The following is a 19,507-nucleotide window of genomic DNA, read 5'->3' as shown; positions in this document are numbered from 1 at the left end:
GTTTCTAAGATTTCTAGAAGGTGAAGAGTGTTTTCTGTTTTCGACAGAGAGAGAGAGAGAGAGAGAGAGAGAGACTTGTAAGATAATTAACGATTAATTAATAACTGGAACTCAGATATTCCACTACATTATACAGTGACCAGGCATAACATTATGACCACCTGCCTAATATTGTGATGGTCCCCCTTTTGCTGCCAAAAGAGCCCTGACGCATCAAGGCATGGACTCCACTAGATCCCTGAAGGTGTGCTGTGGTGTCTGGCACCAAGATGTTAGCAGCAGATCCTTTAAGTCCTGTAAGTTGCGAGGTGGGGCCTTAATGGGCCATATTTACAGGACTTAAAGGCTACTTTTGATAGATAGTGACCACTGCAGACCAGGAACACCCCACAAGAGCTGCAGTTTTGGAGATGCTCTGATCCAGTCGTCTAGCCATCACAATTTGGCCCTTCATCAAACTCGCTCAAGTCTTTACTCTTGTCCATTTTTCCTGCTTCTAACACATCAACTTTGAGGACAAAATGTTCACTTTCTGCTTAATATATCCCACCCACTAACAGGTGCCATGATGAGGAGATCAGTCTTACTCAGTGCTCATAATGTTATGGCTGATCGGTGTATGTAACTATAAATGCACCACAGCATAAAATCTGATATTTACTTCTGTCGTGTCCTTGTGTATACCGTCTTGTGTCATGTATCATCCATCAAGAGCAGATCTACCATGGTTTTGTTTAGCTTGTTAGCTCCACCTGTCCAATCTCATCATAAGACCTAAATATGATCAGTTACTAAACTCGATTATATAGGAAACCCCACGATGCCAGGGAGCCCTCATATGCCATAAATAAAATCACCTCTCGGTGGATATGCGCTCGTGTAACGACGTTACTCCAGTGTAATTTCATGACGAGAGCAGATAGTGAGCGTAAGCCATGTTAATAAGACGTAACGAAGTTTTCTCGCTCATTCCGGCGCTGATCTCGAGACAGATTGACGTTTTAGGAGTGACGTAAGATACGCTCTCCTAATAGAGCTATGAAATAATGAAACATTTAGCTGAGCTTAATGGAAGCAGACTAAAAAAGGGGGCTTCCGTGCTTTAATTTGTAAAAGAAAAGACAAACAGCAAAAGACCTCTTAGCTTTATACTGCACACATTTTAAATGGGATTACAATAAAACTGGTAACAAAAACAATATAAGGCACAAAAATGTTGTTCTTCCTTTAATCCGAACAAATCTGAACAGATTTTATTCCAAATGTGTTAAAGTACATCTCTGAAAAATAGTATTTTCATATGAAATGGTTCTGTTACACTGGACGTCGCAAATCCCTGTTTGTCTTTAAGCAACAACACACACAAGCTTCTTGACCGCATTCACTCCTCATCTGGCAATTTGGTCAGAATCTCCACACCATCAGAGGTGATGACGACCGTGTGCTCAAACTGGGCTGATCTGGAAATCACACACACACACACACACACACACACACACACACGAATGACTCACATTTAAACAGATTAAGTGATTCACTGTTAAGGAAAATCTAGAGATTAGGCCCTCTCTCTTGACACTGCATCTCCCTTCAGTCCACCTTAAAACATGGGAGTCTGTCTGAAGTGCTGATCAAGCAGTGGTGCAGACTGTCCACACCTGCCGGCAGAGCCATCAGCAATTAGCCTGAGGGTATGCTGGACAGGCTACTCGGGCAAATGTATCTATGTCATTAAACAGACAAGTGAAAAAATTGTGGATTATTTCATTTTATAAAAAGCTGTGATTTTCACATGGATGATTTTTCTAGTCCAGTGTTGATGAGCACTGACACTTGAAATGCAGCAATTTAACAATTTCTGTTTCTGATACTAATATCACAAATATCTGTCAAGATCCAGTAATCTGATCAGTCTGTAAACAAAGCTTGTGTGCTGGATGTCCGTTTGTTATTTACAGATTTACCAGATTTTCTTTTGGGAGTTTTTCCCTCATTCTTCTTCCCAATGTGCTCACCCACCAATTCCCATCCAACAGCCAGCTCTCCATCATACTACCCAACACCTGAGGAGGCTGAATGCTAATGTAACATGCTTCCTCCAAGACGTATCAAACCAGCCAAGCATACATTTCCGAAACTGCTGTAAAGAGCTTACAGCTGAAACAAACCCAATGTGCTAAATTAGAACCTGTCCATGCTAGAAATACGTATTCATGGCATAAAATATAGAACATATATTATACCCAATACAATACTGATTTTAACTAAATGCTTACTCCCGTATGGTGATATACCTAAAACTCTCATACCACTCTGCTGGGTCTTAGTAGACCTTTTGGAAAAAAAATCAACAGAAAACCTCCTCTTCTACCTTTCCAGTAATAACTAATTTAGGCTCATTAGCAGTAATGGGAAATGGTAATAGGGCTGTCACTAGAACCCTGCTCTGGTCTCAACGCTTGAACATGTGGAGAGCAGAAGAAAACCTTTTGTCATCCACTGAGACGGCTGTCCACTTGTCGCTGAGGATCCTGAATTCAGACGTTCCTTCCATCAGAATGGGTTCTGGGCAAGAAAAGAGAAAAATAAGAATAATGGACAGAGAATGCTAATAGAATATAATCACAGACACACACACACACTAACAGGAACACAAGCACTGACCTATTGTGAAGGCCATGCCCTCTTCCATCAGGAAGTCATTATCGTTGGCTGAACAAATAAAAGAAAAATCAAGACGTTAAAGTGGCATCAACATGACATCCTAATCATGATGATATGAAGGGTTAATAGCTCAAAGACCAGGACTGCCAGAAAACCACTGATGAACCTTGGAGTGTACGGTTGGACTGGATTGTAAGCCTCTTTGGAGAAATTCAATTCTAAATCATTATTCTATTCACCTACAGACTGCTCTCATGAGGCACATGAACACCATAGGAACCTTCTGGAAATTTTGGTGAGGAACCAAGGCTGATTTTAGTTCATGGGCCTAGTTTGAATAACCAGAGTAGGTACTTTTGTGTGGGAAGAGGAACTGCAGGGGACAAAAATGACCAACCCTCAACAGCCACAAGCAAGCAAGCAAGAAAGCAAGAAAGAAAGCAAGAAAGCAAGAAAGCAAGCAAGCAAGCAAGCAAGCAAGCAAGAAAGAAAGAAAGAAAGAAAGAAAGAACCAAGCCAACCAATTGATGTTAAGGCTGCATTTTTACGAATAAAATCAGGGCCAACTTAAAATCGTGAATTCCAGTTAAGTTCCTTTATGGTTCCTGCTTTTGAGATGAAAAATGTGCGTGTACATTATTTTAATATGAGAGGTGGTTAATTTAACTGTTGTGGATTTGGGGCGAAAAAGTGACCCATCTGCCAATTCCAGTCCAAAAACCAGCCAGCTCTCCCCTATCTTATGAGGAGTGAAGACTTCCTCCGAGATGTAAAACCAGCCAATCGCATCGTTTAAAACCGCCGCTCATGCTTTGTCACAGGGAAGCGTAACACATTCCCGAGGAAAGTGTTCTCCGCCCACATCTGCATATGTGAGGTCATATAAGATTGGCTAATATCCCTGTGATTGAGCAGAGAGTGGACCATCCCATTCCACCCACCCAGAGAGCAAAGAAAAAAATCCCTAGACTCTTGACCACGGATTACAATTTCACTAAAAATATTACACCAAGAGTGTTTTCTTTTTATGGTTTTGAGACCACACCAGTAAAGACTGAACCCTTACCATGATGCCAGATCTCAGGGTGACCGTGGAAGTAAGACCCGATGCCGTGACCGATGAAGTACGGACACACGCAGAAACCGTTCGAGTGGGCGATTTCACTGTAATTCACACACACACACAGATAGACAGCACTGTACTACAGAGTGAGAAACCAGTAATCGAGCAGTGAGGCAACTACAGGAGCTCATGCTGGGTGGCATGGATGCAACTTTATCGATCTCTAAGAGTATTTCTGAACGATGTCTGGTTGCTATGGCCTGACAAGGTCAATTCCTCTTCGGCAAAAATGACTTTAAAAGGTGTCAATTCTTCTCCTGAGGAAGAATATAAAAGCAGATAGTAAAAAGGAAGAAGTCAAGAAAAGAATTTAGAGAAACTATATGGAAAAGTACAAAATTTAGAACAAGAGGAGGGAAGAAAAAAAAAAACCACAGACAAAGGTCTTTCCTGAGGAGAAGTAATGGGCTCTTGTGTGCATGTAATGATAGTGTTAGTCTTTGCACACACTCTGAACATAGAATAAGAGAAAGGAAGAAGTCAGAGTTAGAGGGGGGAAAAGAGAGAGAGAGAGAGAGCACAAAAGCACAGCTTACTTTAGAGAGGCATGTCTATACCTGTACAAAAATCTACGCAAAAAACACACAAAATTATTATACGAAGCTGCCTTCGTATTAAAGCACACAGGAAAAGTCTAATAAATTACTGCTGTACATATTCAATAGAATCTCCAGACAAAGCAATCGGACAGCAGTTTTGCACTAGAATGGTTTTCTGAAGCACTCAGGTATTGTGTGTCTGCATGATGAGAAGAAGAAAGGACATCATGGAAGCAACTGCTGCTCAGATCAATGGATAGATAGATAGATAGATAGATAGATACACAGTCATGATAGATAGATAGATAGATAGATAGATAGATAGATAGATAGATAGATAGATAGATAGATAGATAGATAGATAGATAGATAGATAGATAGATAGATAGATAGATAGATAGATACTTTATTCATCCCAATGGGAAATTTACATCAATATGAGAAGGGTTATAAGGCCATCTCCAGACAATGTGAAAGACTGTTTATAAATGGAGAGCATTATAGTGCATTATATTTCAATACTTCTGAGTTCTGAGAACTGAGTTCTCTAGATAGATAGATAGATAGATAGATAGATAGATAGATAGATAGATAGATAGATAGATAGATACTTTCTTGATCCCTGCAACATTAACGCAACTCCATATCACAGTTCAAGTGAGGCTGCTGATGCAAAGTGATAACATGTACTAGCTTGTTCGGCAGATATTACACAACAGTGAACGCAACCATTAACACATAAAATGGACAAAGTATAGTTCTACATAAGAATTTGGTTTGTACTGTAATTGGTTAGGGCCTTGTATTGTCTTGATAGACACAGATACAGAAGTCAAGTTTGTAAATATACATATATACGTTATATATTATAAATATATATGTTAAAGATAATACGAATATAATGGCTGTATAAATGGATCAAATATGAAATCTACATAGATAGATAGATAGATAGATAGATAGATAGATAGATAGATAGATAGATAGATAGATAGATGCGGGAAATTCTCGTGATCAACTATATGGTGCGCTATACAAATCCGGCAACTCTAATATTTAATATATAAATCTGGTAACTCTATATAAAATAGGATTTTAAAAGAAATAATAACAGAATTGAACTGACTGGAAGCAAAATATTAACATTCCCACAAGTGGGCTTGTAGATTAAAAAAGGGGGTATGTGAGAACCCTTTGCTCTAATCAGCGTGACCAGGCCAATGCTGTTCTAGTCGTGTTCCTTTGTGTGACACTATAGAAAGAGGTTTTTGTGTGTCGTCCCTTTCTGCATGTCCTCCTTCTCCCCGTGGCTGTGAGTGTGTCTCGGCAGGGAGCTGGACTCTGCCTGGCAGACACTGCATTTCTTCAAGACAGCACGAGCTAGCCTGTAATTTACATCTCATACACACACTCGCGCACACACCCGCACACACACACACACACGCGCGCATGTACGCACAACGAGACCAGCTAACCTGTAATTTACACCCCATTGCAGGGAGAGAACCCCGGTGCACTCTGGGTAATTGTTCGTTTTGTGCGAGCCCAGAAATACATTAACTCTATGTAGTGCTGTTCGGAACACTGCGATGGGAAATGGAGGGTTCAGAGCCACGACTCATCACGTCCTCCCTGCTTCTGTCTCTCTGTCTTTCACGTGTTTATGTTGAGATGATGTTCTTATAGCCAGGCTTTAGAGCTGACGTTCTCGAGTTTCAAGTGTGTGTGTGTGTGTGTGTGTGTGTGTAGGCTGAATCCTTACACTCCAGACAAAGGCTAGTGAGCACTGGAGAGTCCTTGAGTTAATTATAGATTAGAGAGAGAGAGAGAGAGAGAGAGAGTTTGTGTGTGTTTTCTGCCATGTTAATCCATCATGAAGGATGGATCTGTAAATAACGTATTTTCACCCGCCATATCTCTCTCCTCTTTCATTTCTCCAATCATCTCTTCCTCTTTATCCTTTAATTTTGACTTTGTCTCTTCTTCCTACCTCTCTCTCTCTTTCTCTTTTTCTCTCTCTCCTTGTTGTCTTCTCATCCTTTCCTCTTTTGTGCTTCTCTCCCTCCCTTCTCCGGCCCTCTGTCCTCCTCCCTCTTGTTGCTTTTCCTCTCTTTTCTTTATTTATGTCTGTTCTCTTTTTGTCTTTCCTCTCGCTCTCACTTCTTTTCCTTTCTCCCCCTCTACTTTGCTCTTTAACTCTGTCTTTCTTCTCTCCTCCTTCCTTTTCTCCTGCCTCTTCTCTTTCCTCATGTTTTGCTATTCACTTGTTGTTGTTGTTTTTTTTTTTATCTCTCCTCTTCTCTTCTTTTTCTTTGTCATTCTCTCTGTCCTCTGTCTTCCGGTCTCCTTTCATTTTCTCTTCTTTTTACTTCACGCTCTTGCTTTGCTTTTACTTCTCATTCTTTTTGTTCCCCTATAGTCTTTCTTTCTTTCTTTCTTTCTTTCTTTCTTTCTTTCTTTCTTTCTTTCTCTCTCTTCCTTTCTGCAGCTTAAATTTTTCTGAAAAATAGATTCAGCATGAAATTGTCAAAACAACGAAGAGTGAAGAAAAACTAAATAAACAGAGGGCAGTGTGTGTGTGTGTGTGTGTGTGTGTGTGTGGCTAAACACTCACTGTCCCTCATACATGCTCAAAGCCTTCTCTCTTTCTTGTACTCTTCTCTGACTCACACACACACACACACACACACACACACAAGTTCTCATATTCTCCCTCACTCACCCTTTCTCTCTCTCTCTCTCTCTCTCTCTCTCTCTCTCTCTCTCACACACACACACACACAGTGTGTACCTTATGGTATTGCCGATGACACACAGTGGGCGTCCCGGTCCGCAAACTGCAATGGCCTTGTCTCTACACTGTCGCGCCACGTCTACTAACTTCCTACCTCGCTCGTCCACCGAACCAATCAGAAACGTCTCTGAGGTGTCACCATGGTAACCTTCCAGGTAAACCTACATGTTATAACAAAAACAGAATTTATGAAGAACTATATAAGATCTTATAGTAGTAGTAGCAGTAGTAATAATAATAATAATAATAATATTAATAATAATGAATAGTTTAATAAATAGTGTATTTTGTGTACATTGTGTGTGTGTGTGTGTGTGTGTGTGTGTGTGTGTGTGTATTTACAGTCACATCTATGTTAATGATATCTCCATCTTGAAGTGGCCGACTGAAAAAGAAATTTATATATAATATATAAGTACGACATTTAATAATCAACATTTCTAGTCGTGTTCATTTTTTAACGAGACTTCATTCACAAGAAGTCTGCTTTCCTGACATAATTATTTAGAGAAGACTATAAACAGTACCTGAAGGGAATATTAACTACAAGTTGGCGTTTCACTTCGCGTTGGTTTGCTAGCTAACAATAATTATAGTTGGTTAGCCATTAAACAGCAGCTTCCACCTCACACGTGACAAACTGAGGTAACAATATACGAGGGCAGAAGAAAGTCAGGCAATACTTATTCATTTGTACATCTGCTCAGCTTTTGTTAGGAGGAATGTAGCCAGTTAACTATGTTAGCCAGTTAGTTTACCTGTGGTAAATTTAGCTGGCAAACCACTTGCTAACATGCTAATGCCAAACGTTGCTGTTGGCATCCAAACATTCGCGGTAACCTGTAACCTGTTGGACGAGCTATTTAAAATTAGCTAACAGAAATCAACATTTACTGAAATACAAGCTTGTAGCCAGCTTCAAGCTAGCTAACATGAGGAAGTGGCTAACGTTAATGTTTGGTGTTTCAGACTTTTATTAAAGGTTTATTGTTGTGCCAGAATTATAAAATCAGTTACTAGTTATGTTAGACTAGTTCCTTTTAAAGAGTAGTTTATTTACACCCAAGCAAAAGCTTTACCTGAGTTTCTTTGCCCCATCAGGCTGTAAATCTGCTGCTAGAAATAAATAAACTACAATAAATAAATAAAGTCAAAATGACAAAGTGTCCACAATGGTTTTTAAATAAATTCATCAAATGTTAGTGATTAATTTTCCTCAAGAGGAGGCTCCGGTTAGCTAAGTTAGCTAGCTAGAATTAACACTCTGGTCAGTTTAGCTATCTTATTTAGCTAACTCCTACTAAGGAAAATGAGCCAATCACTAATATTTCTTTTATTTTCATGAATTTAAAACAAATGAACTGAAAACTAAACAAGCTAGCTCGCTAAAAAATAACACTCTGGTCACTTTAGCTAGCTTATTTAGCTAACTTAAGACTCCTACTAAGAAAAAATGAGCCAATCACTAATATTTGTTTTATTTTCATGAATTTAAAACGAATGAACTGAAAACTAAACAAGCTAGCTCGCTAAAAAATAACACTCTGGTCACTTTAGCTAGCTAGTCACCTCAGTGAATACAAGTTCGAGACCTGTACCTCACTCAAACACACACCCACGTTTTTTTTTTTTTACCGCAAACATCTGAGGTAACTTCCTGTCACGTTAACACCAACGCTAAAAGCGAGTACATAAAACAAGCTTGTTGAGGAATGTTCTCTATTATCTTGCCTAAGAGCGCATTCTTACAACAGTTCAGTTCTTCACAGGAAAGTTCTTCCAGTGCTTTTTAAACACCAGACTAATGAAACGGCACCGCTGTGGTTACCTGTCTGGAATGCCATGACACACCACGTTGTTTACTGACGTACACACAGACTTGGGAAAGCCACCGTAGTGCAGCGGTGAGGGATAAGCATCGTATCTGATTGTCTCCTGGTGGACGATGAAGTCGATTTCATCTGTTGTCATACCGACCTGTGATCAGAATTAAAGGATGAACCCGATTATGTTTCCATCCCCACATGTTCATTTTGACACAAACCACATAATCTTATTATCTGATTTTGGATACTAACCCCATTAGTGCATTATTCAGTACATGTATGTGGAAACATATGATACACTGACTCGAAGTTCAGACCCTGAGTCAGATAAACCGAATGTTCTAGAAACTGAGGATAAGAACCTTGAGGCTGCTTCCAGCGAGGAGGAGGATTTGTCTAGCGAGTCGACACGCTCTCCTCAAACCCTCAATCTGCTCCTCATCCTTAATCTCAATATAGTCAGGCCACTCGGGCACAGAGCTGGAGGAGATGTAGCCTGGCTTCTGGATGTGCTGAGAGAGAGAGAGAGAGAGAGACAGAGAGAGAGAGAAAGAAGGAGAGAAAGAGAGAGACAGAGACAGACAGAAAAGGACAGAGAGAGAGAGAGAGACAGAAAGACAGAGAGAGAGAGAGACAGAGACAGAGAGAGAGAAAGACAGAGAGAGAGAGAGAGAGAGAGAGAGAGAGAAAGAGAAAAAGGCAGAGACAGAGAGTGTGGGGGACAAAGAGAGAAAAAGAGAAACAAAGAGAAAAAGAGAAACAGAGAGAGAAAAAGAGAAACAGAGAGAGAGAAAGAGTGAGAGAGAGAGAGAGAGACAGACAGACAGAAAAAGACAGAGAGACAGAGAGTGCGGGAGGAAAAAGAGAGAAAAAGAGAAAGATAGAGAGAGAAAGACAAACAGAGAGAGAAAGAGTGAGAGAGAGAGAGAGAGAGAGAGAGAGAGAGAGAAAAACAAAGAGAGAGAGACAGAAAGAGAAACAGAGTGAGAGAGAGAGCGCACACGAGAGACAAACGGAGGTGGGGAGGCAGAAACAAAGAGAGAAATAGAAACACAGAAAGAGAAAGAAAGAAAGAAAGAACAGTTTACATTCATGTATTCACACGTCTTTATGTTTTATCGCACCCTAACTGATTGAGTTTGTTCAGATCTGGGAGTCAGGGGTCTGGAGACACAGGTACAGTGCGTACTGCACATATAAACAGTCTGTGTGTAGAAGCATGTGTGTTCCTGTCGGCTGATTTACAGTGCATCCTGTTTGGGGACATTAACGAGGACGACACACATCTGGGATAGATGCTCATCTGTCAGCCTTTCATCAGATGATTATAAAGGGAAGATGGAAATGAATCCTCATACAGTCATGGACTTTATTTCCCTTTTTCCTTACAGATCATTAATATTCCGACATCGTGAGTCATCCTGGGCATGTACTTTACAGGACAACACTGAGTTATAACGTCCATCGGTTAAAGCAATATGCAGTTAATAAGATGCAAAACATTTCAATTCAACATTTTTGAATATTATTATGAGTACCTCGGGTACCGGATAAGGCGGTCTCACCACGGCGGGCCGAACCACGCTCTGCGAACCCGCTCGTTTTTTCCAGAAGAAGTAGCGGCGTTGTTGACACTGGGCACTGCACGAGCATCGCTGACATCCTGGCAACCGCACCGCTCTCTGTGACAGGCCTGAGGAGACTGACCACAACACCAACACGACCAGAAAACAACCATAATGCAACTATTACACAAACCAGAAACACAATAACCCCAACACAAGCAAACAACAACCATGACTATAAATAAAACACCACGTGACTGAATAAAATAAAAACACAAATAAAAACAATATCTTTTACACAATGTTGGTGCTTCTGTTCACTGCATCTGTAGCTGTAGTGGGGTTGATTACCACAGACGAGAACTTTTACACATTCCTCTGAAACCAGAAAACAGCTTGAAAGTCAATAACAGATTAAAACCAAGGGCAGCTGGTGAATGGTGTGAATACATAAATATAGTTCTCACACAGCTATTGACAGTTTGTCAGTATCTAACACACACAATTAAAAACTACTGAGGGAGGGAGGGAGGGAGGGAGGGAGGGAGGGAAGGAAGAGAAGAGAAGAGAAGAGAAGAGAAGAGAAGAGAAGAGAAGAGAAGAGAAGAGAAGAGAAGAGAAGAGAAGAGAAGAGAAGAGAAGAGAAGAGAAGAGAAGAGAAGAGAAAAAGATAGATCAAGAGAGTCAGAAAATGGAAAGAATCAAAGCAAGAGAAAGAAAGAATGTGCTGAGAGAGAGAGAGAGAGAGAGAGAGAGAGACAGAGAGAAACACACAGAAACAGAGAGAGAGTTTAAGAGACAGACAGAAAAAGACAAAGAGAAAGAGAGAGAGACAGACAGACAGATAGAATAAGACAGAGAGAGGGAGAGAGAGACAGAGAGAGGGAGAGAGAGACAGAGAGAAAGAGACAGAGAGAAAGAAACAGGCAAAGAGAGACAGTAAGAGAAACAGAGAGCAAGAGAGCGAGAGAGAGAGAGAGGCAGAAACACAGAGAGAAATAGAGACACGGAGGGAAAAGAAAGAAAGAAAGAAAGAAAGAAAGAAAGAAAGAAAGAAAGAAAGAAAGAAAGAATAGACAGATGGATAAGGGTGGAAAGAAAGAAAGAAAGAAAGAAAGAAAGAAAGAAAGAAAGAAAGAAAGAAAGAAAGAAAGAAAGAAAGAATAGACAGATGGATAAGGGTGGAAAGAAAGAAAGAAAGAAAGAAAGAAAGAAAGAAAGAAAGAAAGAAAGAAAGAAAGAAAGAAAGAAAGAAAGAAAGAAAGAAAGAATAGACAGATGGATAAGGGTGGAAAGAAAGAAAGAAAGAAAGAAAGAAAGAAAGAAAGAAAGAAAGAAAGAAAGAAAGAAAGAAAGAAAGAAAGAAAGAAAGAAAGAAAGAAAGAAAGAAATATGGACCTCAAGAGAGTCAGAAAATGGAAAGAACAAAAGCAAGAGAAAGAAAGAAAGAATGAACAAACAAAAGATAGATAGATAGATAGATAGATAGATAGATAGATAGATAGATAGATAGATAGATAGATAGATAGATAGATAGATAGATAGATAGATAGATAGATAGATAGATAGGCAGTCAGAGTTACAGAATTATTGGCACCCTTGATAAAGACCACATTACAGGTTCTCAGTCATGGAACTGATATTGATCAGCAAAGGGAAAAATGTGTTATAGAAAAGTATATTTTTCATATAAAAGTTCAACAACATCGTCTATGAACTAAACAGGTTTTTCCCTACTAAAGATCAACATGTTGTAATTCCCGCCTGATCACACACACACACACACACACACACACACACACTACAGAGGCAGATCATGAAAGTATTCCTTTAATAGGATTACCCTCTGGTATTTCTACACCACTACTGAAAAATACGTCTGCCTATTAACCACAATAATATCAATTAACATACATGAATATAATCATAATCCACATAAACACATTCATTGAGTCATAATAATTCAAGGACATTAACAATAGTGTACAAATATTTTTGCACCACATTTACTTTTCCCCGTGTTTGCTTTAAGTCACTGAGTGTTAGTTCTGGCTTTTAGTCCTCGACGTACTTTATTTTGAGAGGCTCATGCTCCATCTCTCTCTCTCTCTCAAGCCTTCCTCCAGTGTTTAGAATATTCGGTGCTACATCAGCCATTTTCTTGTTCCGAAATCTCGGACTTTACTACAAGCATAATTCATCCGAGAGGACGGCCAAAATACTGAGCCGCCACACCGGAGCCACGCTGCACACGCTACTGTAAAACCACCCAGTGATGCAGAGCAAGAGAACCACAAAGTCAGAACAGAGCTGAGCTGAGTGACCACAGACCCAGAATAGAGCAATGAAAGAGAGAAAGGGAGGAAGGGAGAGAGGGAGGGAGGGGAGGAGGAAAAAAAAAAAAACCACGGACTGATGAACAGAGCAGCGGCAAAGGAAGTGTGGAGGAGGTGGGGGGGGGGGGTAAATATATAAATTGTAGCTAAACAGACTATAGATAGATAGATAGATAGATAGATAGATAGATAGATAGATAGATAGATAGATAGTTAGATAGATAGGTAGATAGATAGATAGATAGATAGATAGATAGATAGTTAGATAGATAGATAGATAGATAGATAGATAGATAGATAGATAGATAGATAGATAGATAGATAGATAGACAGACAGACAGACAGACAGGGCAATAATCAAACAGAAACAGACAGTCAAATAGATGACTTTTATTTGACTAATAGACAATAGTCAAATAAAACAGACAGACAGATTGAAAAACAGAAAGAGAAAAAGAGAGAGAGAGAGAGAGAGAGAGAGAGAGAGAGCGAGAGAGAGAGAGAGAGAGAGGGGAGAGAGACCGGAAAACCAAACAAACAGATGATCAGAAGGACAGAAACCAGAAAGAAGGAGACATGAATAAAAGACAAAATGTAAAACAGAAGAGTGACAGACAGAAAGAAAAAAAGAACATACAGAGTCTGAAAACAGAAAGAAAGAAAGAAAGAAAGAAAGAAAGAAAGAAAGAAAGAAAGAAAGAAAGAAAGAAAAAGAGCTCAAGTCAGAAAGAATGAAAGCAAGAGAAAGAGAAAAAAGGGAGAGAGAGAGAGAGAGAGAGAGAGAGAGAGAGAAAGAAAGAAAGAAAGAAAGAAAGAAAGAAAGAAAGAAAGAAAGAAAGAAAGAAAGAGAAGAAAATAAAGTAGTAAGAAATGTTTTGAAAGAAAGAAAGAAAGAAAGAAAGAAAGAAAGAAAGAAAGAAAGAAAGAAAGAAAGAAAGAAAGAAAGAATATATATGAATGAAGAAAGAAAGAAAGAAAGAAAGAATATATATGAATGAAGAAAGAAAGAAAGAAAGAAAGAAAGAAAGAAAGAAAGAAAGCAAGCAAGCAAGCAAGCAAGCAAGCTCATGCCTGAGCAGTAGTGTGGTCTGGGTGGTGTAACGAATAGGAGAGAGGATATGGCTGAGTAAGGATTTGGAGTAATTTTACCCTCCTCCGGTGTGTGTATGTGTGTGTGTGTGTGTGTGTGTATGTGTGTGTGTGTGTGTTGTAAACAGCCTGGTTAAATGTAGATCTGCACTGATGTACCGTTTCCCTGCTACAGTAATATGAATAGGAACACAGCAGGATTACTTTAAAATAATAACGTTCAAATATGAACCAAAGAACTGGTCATAATCTCTGACCTGACCTCAGTGCTCAATTCTGATTGGTCAGAAGGTCTAGAGCAGCAGCTCTGACAATTCCCTATCATTGTTTCTATGGCAACAATAGATGAACAGAGTATTTATGTAGTACTGAAGGAGTCTCCAGTGTCAGTGCTTTGCAACGATCAGAAGCAAAGCGGTCACTTTAAGTTTTCAGCCAGTTTTCAGATGCATTTTTGTCTTATTAAACCTCATCAGAGGATTTAGCAGACATTTAACAACATAAACACAACTATAAGTGGATAAAAACTAAATGTCCATGCTACAGAGTGGTGCATCAGAAACCTTCGCCTTATCACAAGTGTGAATCTACATAATAAAACAACCATCCACAATAGTGACAAGCAAAATTCTCTGGTTTCCGGGCGGGAGGAATGGAAAACTTTCTCTCTCCCATCAGTCGCAGAGGACACAAGATATTCATTGGCTTCATAAAGGTTATGATGGTGTTTCACCACCCTGTGACACAGTAGGAGCAGCAGTATGAAAAGACGCTGTTGGCTGGCTTCACACATCTTAGAGGAAGCAGGTATTAGCTTTTAGTCTCCCAGACTAGTAGCTGTCGTTTCATAGGGGAGACCTAAATCGTGGGTGGGAATAGGCCAAGACTAAACAAGGGAGTAAATTTAGGATGGGTAAAGTGCTTTAATAAATAATTTGTAACGATAGATAGATGGGTTGGGTAGTGTGGGTAGTGTGGGTAGTGTGGGTGGGTGGGTAGGTAGGTAGGTAGGTAGATAGATAGATCTGGTTTAGGTAGATAGATAGATGGGTTTGGGTGGGTGGTTAGATAGATGGATGGATGGATGGATGGATGGATGGATGGATGGATAGATACCCTTGGGTTACAGCAGTTAGTCAGTGCTATAACAGTAATATAATACTTTAGTACATGCTTTTGGAAAGCATCTTCTCTCAAATGTCCAGGCGATAATAAAAACACACCACCCAGTCCTGATTATTGACCACAACAGTACACTCCACTGTGTTTTATTCTTTACTTTATCACATGGTTAATTGTTTAATGATCCCACTGCTGAGCTGAGAATAATCCAACACCCCTTTTCACTGACACACAGTAAGTCAAGGTAGGTGACGCCAAGGTATGTGTACCTAATAAATTGGCCACCGGGGGTATAATATCTAATTGATACCCTACATTCTCACCTGTTATGTGCTGTGCCAAAAGAAAAATGGGTGTGACATGTTAGTTTCGCACTGCTGACGAAAACAGTAATAAACACACAGCCACTCCTAACCAAAACATGAATGATTCATAGCTTACTACCAAGAAGGTCCGAGCCGAAAGAAAAAGCACGGTTACACGGTGCAGTCTCAGCGCTGATCAGGAGAACATCTATCATGTGAAAATCTGCATTTGTGGCTACATTAAAATAAAGACCTGCGTCCCTACCTGATTGAAATAACACACGCCGCAGAGCTGTCACACAGGGCGCCGCCATGTTTTCTGTGCACCGCGGGTCACGTGAGTTTCGCGCGGGTGCGCGCGCGCGCGCCTGTCAGGTCTATTTTCAGAGATATTTATTACAGGTAACATAAAGCAATAACACATTAGTCAGGTTTTACTTTCATTCTAACACTCATATATAACATATATTACTACAAATAATAATAATAATAATAATAATAATAATAATAATAATAATAATAATAATTTTCCTCGCTGTAGTTTAATAATTATTATAGACAGTTATGAGTTCACTAACCTATAACCTCATAAGCTACACCGGTTATGTAATATGCACAGCTACACCGATCAGGCATAACATTATGACCACTGAGAGGTGAAGTGAGTAACACTGATGATCTCCTCATCATGGCACCTGTTAGTGGGTGGGATATATTAGGCAGCAAGTGAACATTTTGTCCTCAAAGTTGATGTGTTAGAAGCAGGAAAATTGGACAAGCGTAAGGATTTGAGCGAGTTTGATGAAGGGCCAAATTGTGATGGCTAGACGACTGGATCAGAGCATCTCCAAAACTACAGCTCTTGTGGGGTGTTCCCGGTCTGCAGTGGTCAGTATCTATCAAAAGTGGTCCAAGGAAAGAACAGTGGTGAACCGGCGACAGGGTCATGGACGGCCAAGGCTCATTGATGCACATGGGGAGAGAAGGCTGGCCCGTGTGATCCAATCTACTGTTGCTCAAATTGCTGTAGAAGTTAATGCTGGTTCTGATACAAAGGTGCATGACGGGTCAGGGCTGTTTCGGCAGCCAAAGGGGGACCAACACAATATTAGGCAGGGGGTCATAATGTTATGCTTGGTGTATAGTGCAGCAATATAAGTATATAATCGAAATTTACAGCAAGACTTGCAAGATTAAACAAAAACCCTACAATGTGCAGGAACCTGTGTCTTGACAAACAGGTGTTAAACTGTGTTAAAAGCAACAAAATCAGCTACACCTCAATTCCATTTTATAATAAAATGCAATTTTGACTATGCCCTTGCAAACCCTTTCAAAAGTGATGAAGGGACTATAAAATGCATTTGGATCGCAACAAAGCTAAGAACACTGTAGTTTAGGATAGCAAGACAAAAGCAGACAAAAATATAAACAAAAATGAGGGTTGTGGATACCTGAACATCATGCCTATATATGGTGCTTTCCCCAAAGTGATGCCAAAAAAGTGCAAAGAAGCTCACAATTCTATACAATGGCAGTTGTTCTTGTACAATTTACTTTTACTAGAACTAAGAGGCCCACAAACCTGTTCCAGTATGCCAGTGCCCCTGGGCACAAAGCACAGAGCTCCATTATAATGTGGGATGTTGTAGCTTAGTGGATTAATGATCAGAAGGTCATGAGTGTGAGTCTGACTGCTGTGCCCTTGAGCAAGGCCCTTAACCCTCAATCTCTCACCCGTATAAAATGAAATAAATTGTAAGTCGCTCTGGATAAGGGCGTCTGCCAAATGACAGAAATGCAAATGTAATGTAAATGAAGACATGACTTGTCAAGACTGGAGTAAGAGCACAGGCACCTTAATCCTTCTAAACACCTTTGGAATGAACGGCAACACCGAAGCCGGACCCCTATAATCACACTCCGAACTCTAGTGGAAAGAAGATTGGAGCTTGTTATAAGAGCAAAGTGGTCTAAATCCGGACTAGGATGTTCAACAAGCTTATACAAGTATGATCATCAGGTGTCCACAAACATGTGCCTGTATGGTCTTTATAAACCCTGGGGTATAAATACGGGGAAGCTCTCTGTACAAACTGTGGTACTGCTTTGGCAAAATGTTCCAGAGTGATAATGAGCTGAACACTGTGAAGGAAGGAAGGAAGGAAGGAAGGAAGGAAGGAAGGAAGGAAGGAAGGAAGAAAGAAAGAAAGAATAGATATGAAGGAAGGAAGGAAGGAAGAAAGAAAGAAAGAAAGAAAGAAAGAAAGAAAGAAAGAAAGAAAGAAAGAAAGAAAGAAAGAAAGAAAGAAAGAATAGATATGAAGAAAGAAAGAAAGAAAGAAAGAAAGAAAGAAGAAAAGAAAGAAAGAAAGAATAGAAAGAAAGAAAGAAAAGATAGAAGAAGAAAGAAAGAAAGAAAGAAAGAAAGAAAGAATAGATATGAGAAGGAAAGAAAGAAAGAAAGAAAGAAAGAAAGAAAGAAAGAAAGAAAGAAAGAAAGAAAGAAAGAAAGAAAGAATAGATATGAAGAAAGAAAGAAAGAAAGAAAGAAAGAAAGAAAGAAAGAAAGAAAGAAAGAAAGAAAGAAAGAAAGAAAGAATAGATATGAAGAAAGAAAGAAAGAAAGAAAGAAAGAAAGAATAGATATGAGAAGGAAAGAAAGAAAGAAAGAAAGAAAGAAAGAAAGAAAGAAAGAAAGAAAGAAAGAAAGAAAGAAAGAAAGAATAGATATGAAGAAAGAATAGATATGAAGAAAGAAAGAAAGAAAGAAAGAAAGAAAGAAAGAAAGAAAGAAAGAAAGAATAGATATGAAGAAAGAAAGAAAGAAAGAAAGAAAGAAAGAAAGAAAGAAAGAAAGAAAGAAAGAAAGAAAGAAAGAATAGATATGAAGAAAGAAAGAAAGAAAGACAAGCAGAAAGAAAGAAAGAAAGAAAGAAAGAAAGAAAGAAAGACAAGCAGAAAGAAAGAAAGAAAGAAAGAAAGAAAGAAAGAAAGAAAGAAAGAAAGAAAGAAAGAAAGAAAGAAAGAAAGAAAAGGAAGGATGGATGGAAGGAGAGGAAGGACGGAAGGAAAGGAAGGAAGGAAGGAAGGAAGGAAGGAAGGAAGGAAAGGAAGGACGGAAGGAAGGAAAGAAAGAAAGAAAGAAAGAAAGAGAAAAGAAAGAAAGAAAGAGCTCAAGAGTCGGAAAATTAAAAGAAAGAAAGAGAAAGAAAGAAAGAAAGAAAGAAAGAAAGAAGGAAGAAAGAAAGAAGAAAGAAAGAAAGAAAGAAAGAAAGAAAGAATAGATAAGAAGGAAGAAAGAAAGAAAGAAAGAAAGAAAGAAAGAAAGAAAGAAAGAAAGAAAGAAAGAAAGAGCTCAAGAGTCGGAAAATTAAAAGAAAGAAAGAAAGAAAGAAAGAAAGAAAGAAAGAAAGAAAGAAAGAAAGAAAGAAAGAATAGATAGGAAGGAAGGAAGGAAGGAAGGAAGGAAGGAAGGAAGGAAGGAAAAGGAAGGAAGGTGATAATAACCCGAACCCTGTCTAGTTTGTATCTAACCTGATCAGCAGGGATCCCTGTGCCTGTATTTTTGTGCTTTGTAACACAGTGAGAAGAGCAGCATAAACACTCTGAATATAGAGCTGCACTGTGACTCATAAGGGCAGTGGACCTGTTTACTGGAGTGTGGGTGCAGTTAGGTAAAGACGACGAAAAACTCTTCGGGATGAGTAAACAGGTCAGGTCAGAGACACACCAAGATGTAATGTGTGTGACTTCTCTGTCTGGGATCTCTCTCTCTTACACACACACACACACACACACACACACATAGTGACTAGAGCTTTGGTTCCGTGGTTTTGTTGTGATATGAACATTGCTAAAAGCATCTTATCACACCATGATGAATCAGCACATGACAGGCTGTGGTCAGTTAGATCCCCTACAGAGGGTCAAACATGGTAGTATAGCTGGAATAACTCATTATGATGGTTCGGGCTATACTATAGGCTAAAGACGCACACAAACAACCTTCCAAAAATAAGCAGTGAGAACGAAAATGGAAATAATGACACACAAGCATACAAAGACAAACTAAAAGAAGAATTTGCTATAAAAAATACTTTCTTTGGGCAATAGCTCAACAGCTCCAAATTTTGTGTAATGT

The 19,507-nt window shown here is 39.3% G+C and overlaps 1 protein-coding gene across 1 annotated transcript; it reads right to left on the bottom strand.

The window, feature by feature from the left end:
* Nucleotides 1-1,081: 1,081 nt before the first annotated feature.
* On the bottom strand, nucleotides 1,082-15,726 carry metap1d (methionyl aminopeptidase type 1D (mitochondrial)). Its single transcript, XM_058380925.1, has 10 exons — nucleotides 15,629-15,726; nucleotides 10,485-10,648; nucleotides 9,309-9,458; nucleotides 8,949-9,097; nucleotides 7,463-7,505; nucleotides 7,118-7,281; nucleotides 3,731-3,828; nucleotides 2,665-2,712; nucleotides 2,487-2,565; nucleotides 1,082-1,460 (listed from the first exon to the last, which is right to left on the bottom strand). Exons 1-10 carry the CDS (start codon nucleotides 15,675-15,677, stop codon nucleotides 1,382-1,384), a joined length of 1,023 nt encoding a protein of 340 aa, XP_058236908.1. The 5' UTR covers nucleotides 15,678-15,726; the 3' UTR covers nucleotides 1,082-1,381.
* Between the last annotated feature and the right edge of the window lie 3,781 nt (nucleotides 15,727-19,507).

Source organism: Hemibagrus wyckioides, linkage group LG26, assembly GCF_019097595.1.
Source record: "Hemibagrus wyckioides isolate EC202008001 linkage group LG26, SWU_Hwy_1.0, whole genome shotgun sequence".
Lineage (NCBI taxonomy): Eukaryota > Metazoa > Chordata > Actinopteri > Siluriformes > Bagridae > Hemibagrus > Hemibagrus wyckioides.
The sequence above is the reverse complement of the archived record's forward strand: the minus strand, read 5'-3'. Positions and strand labels throughout refer to the sequence as shown.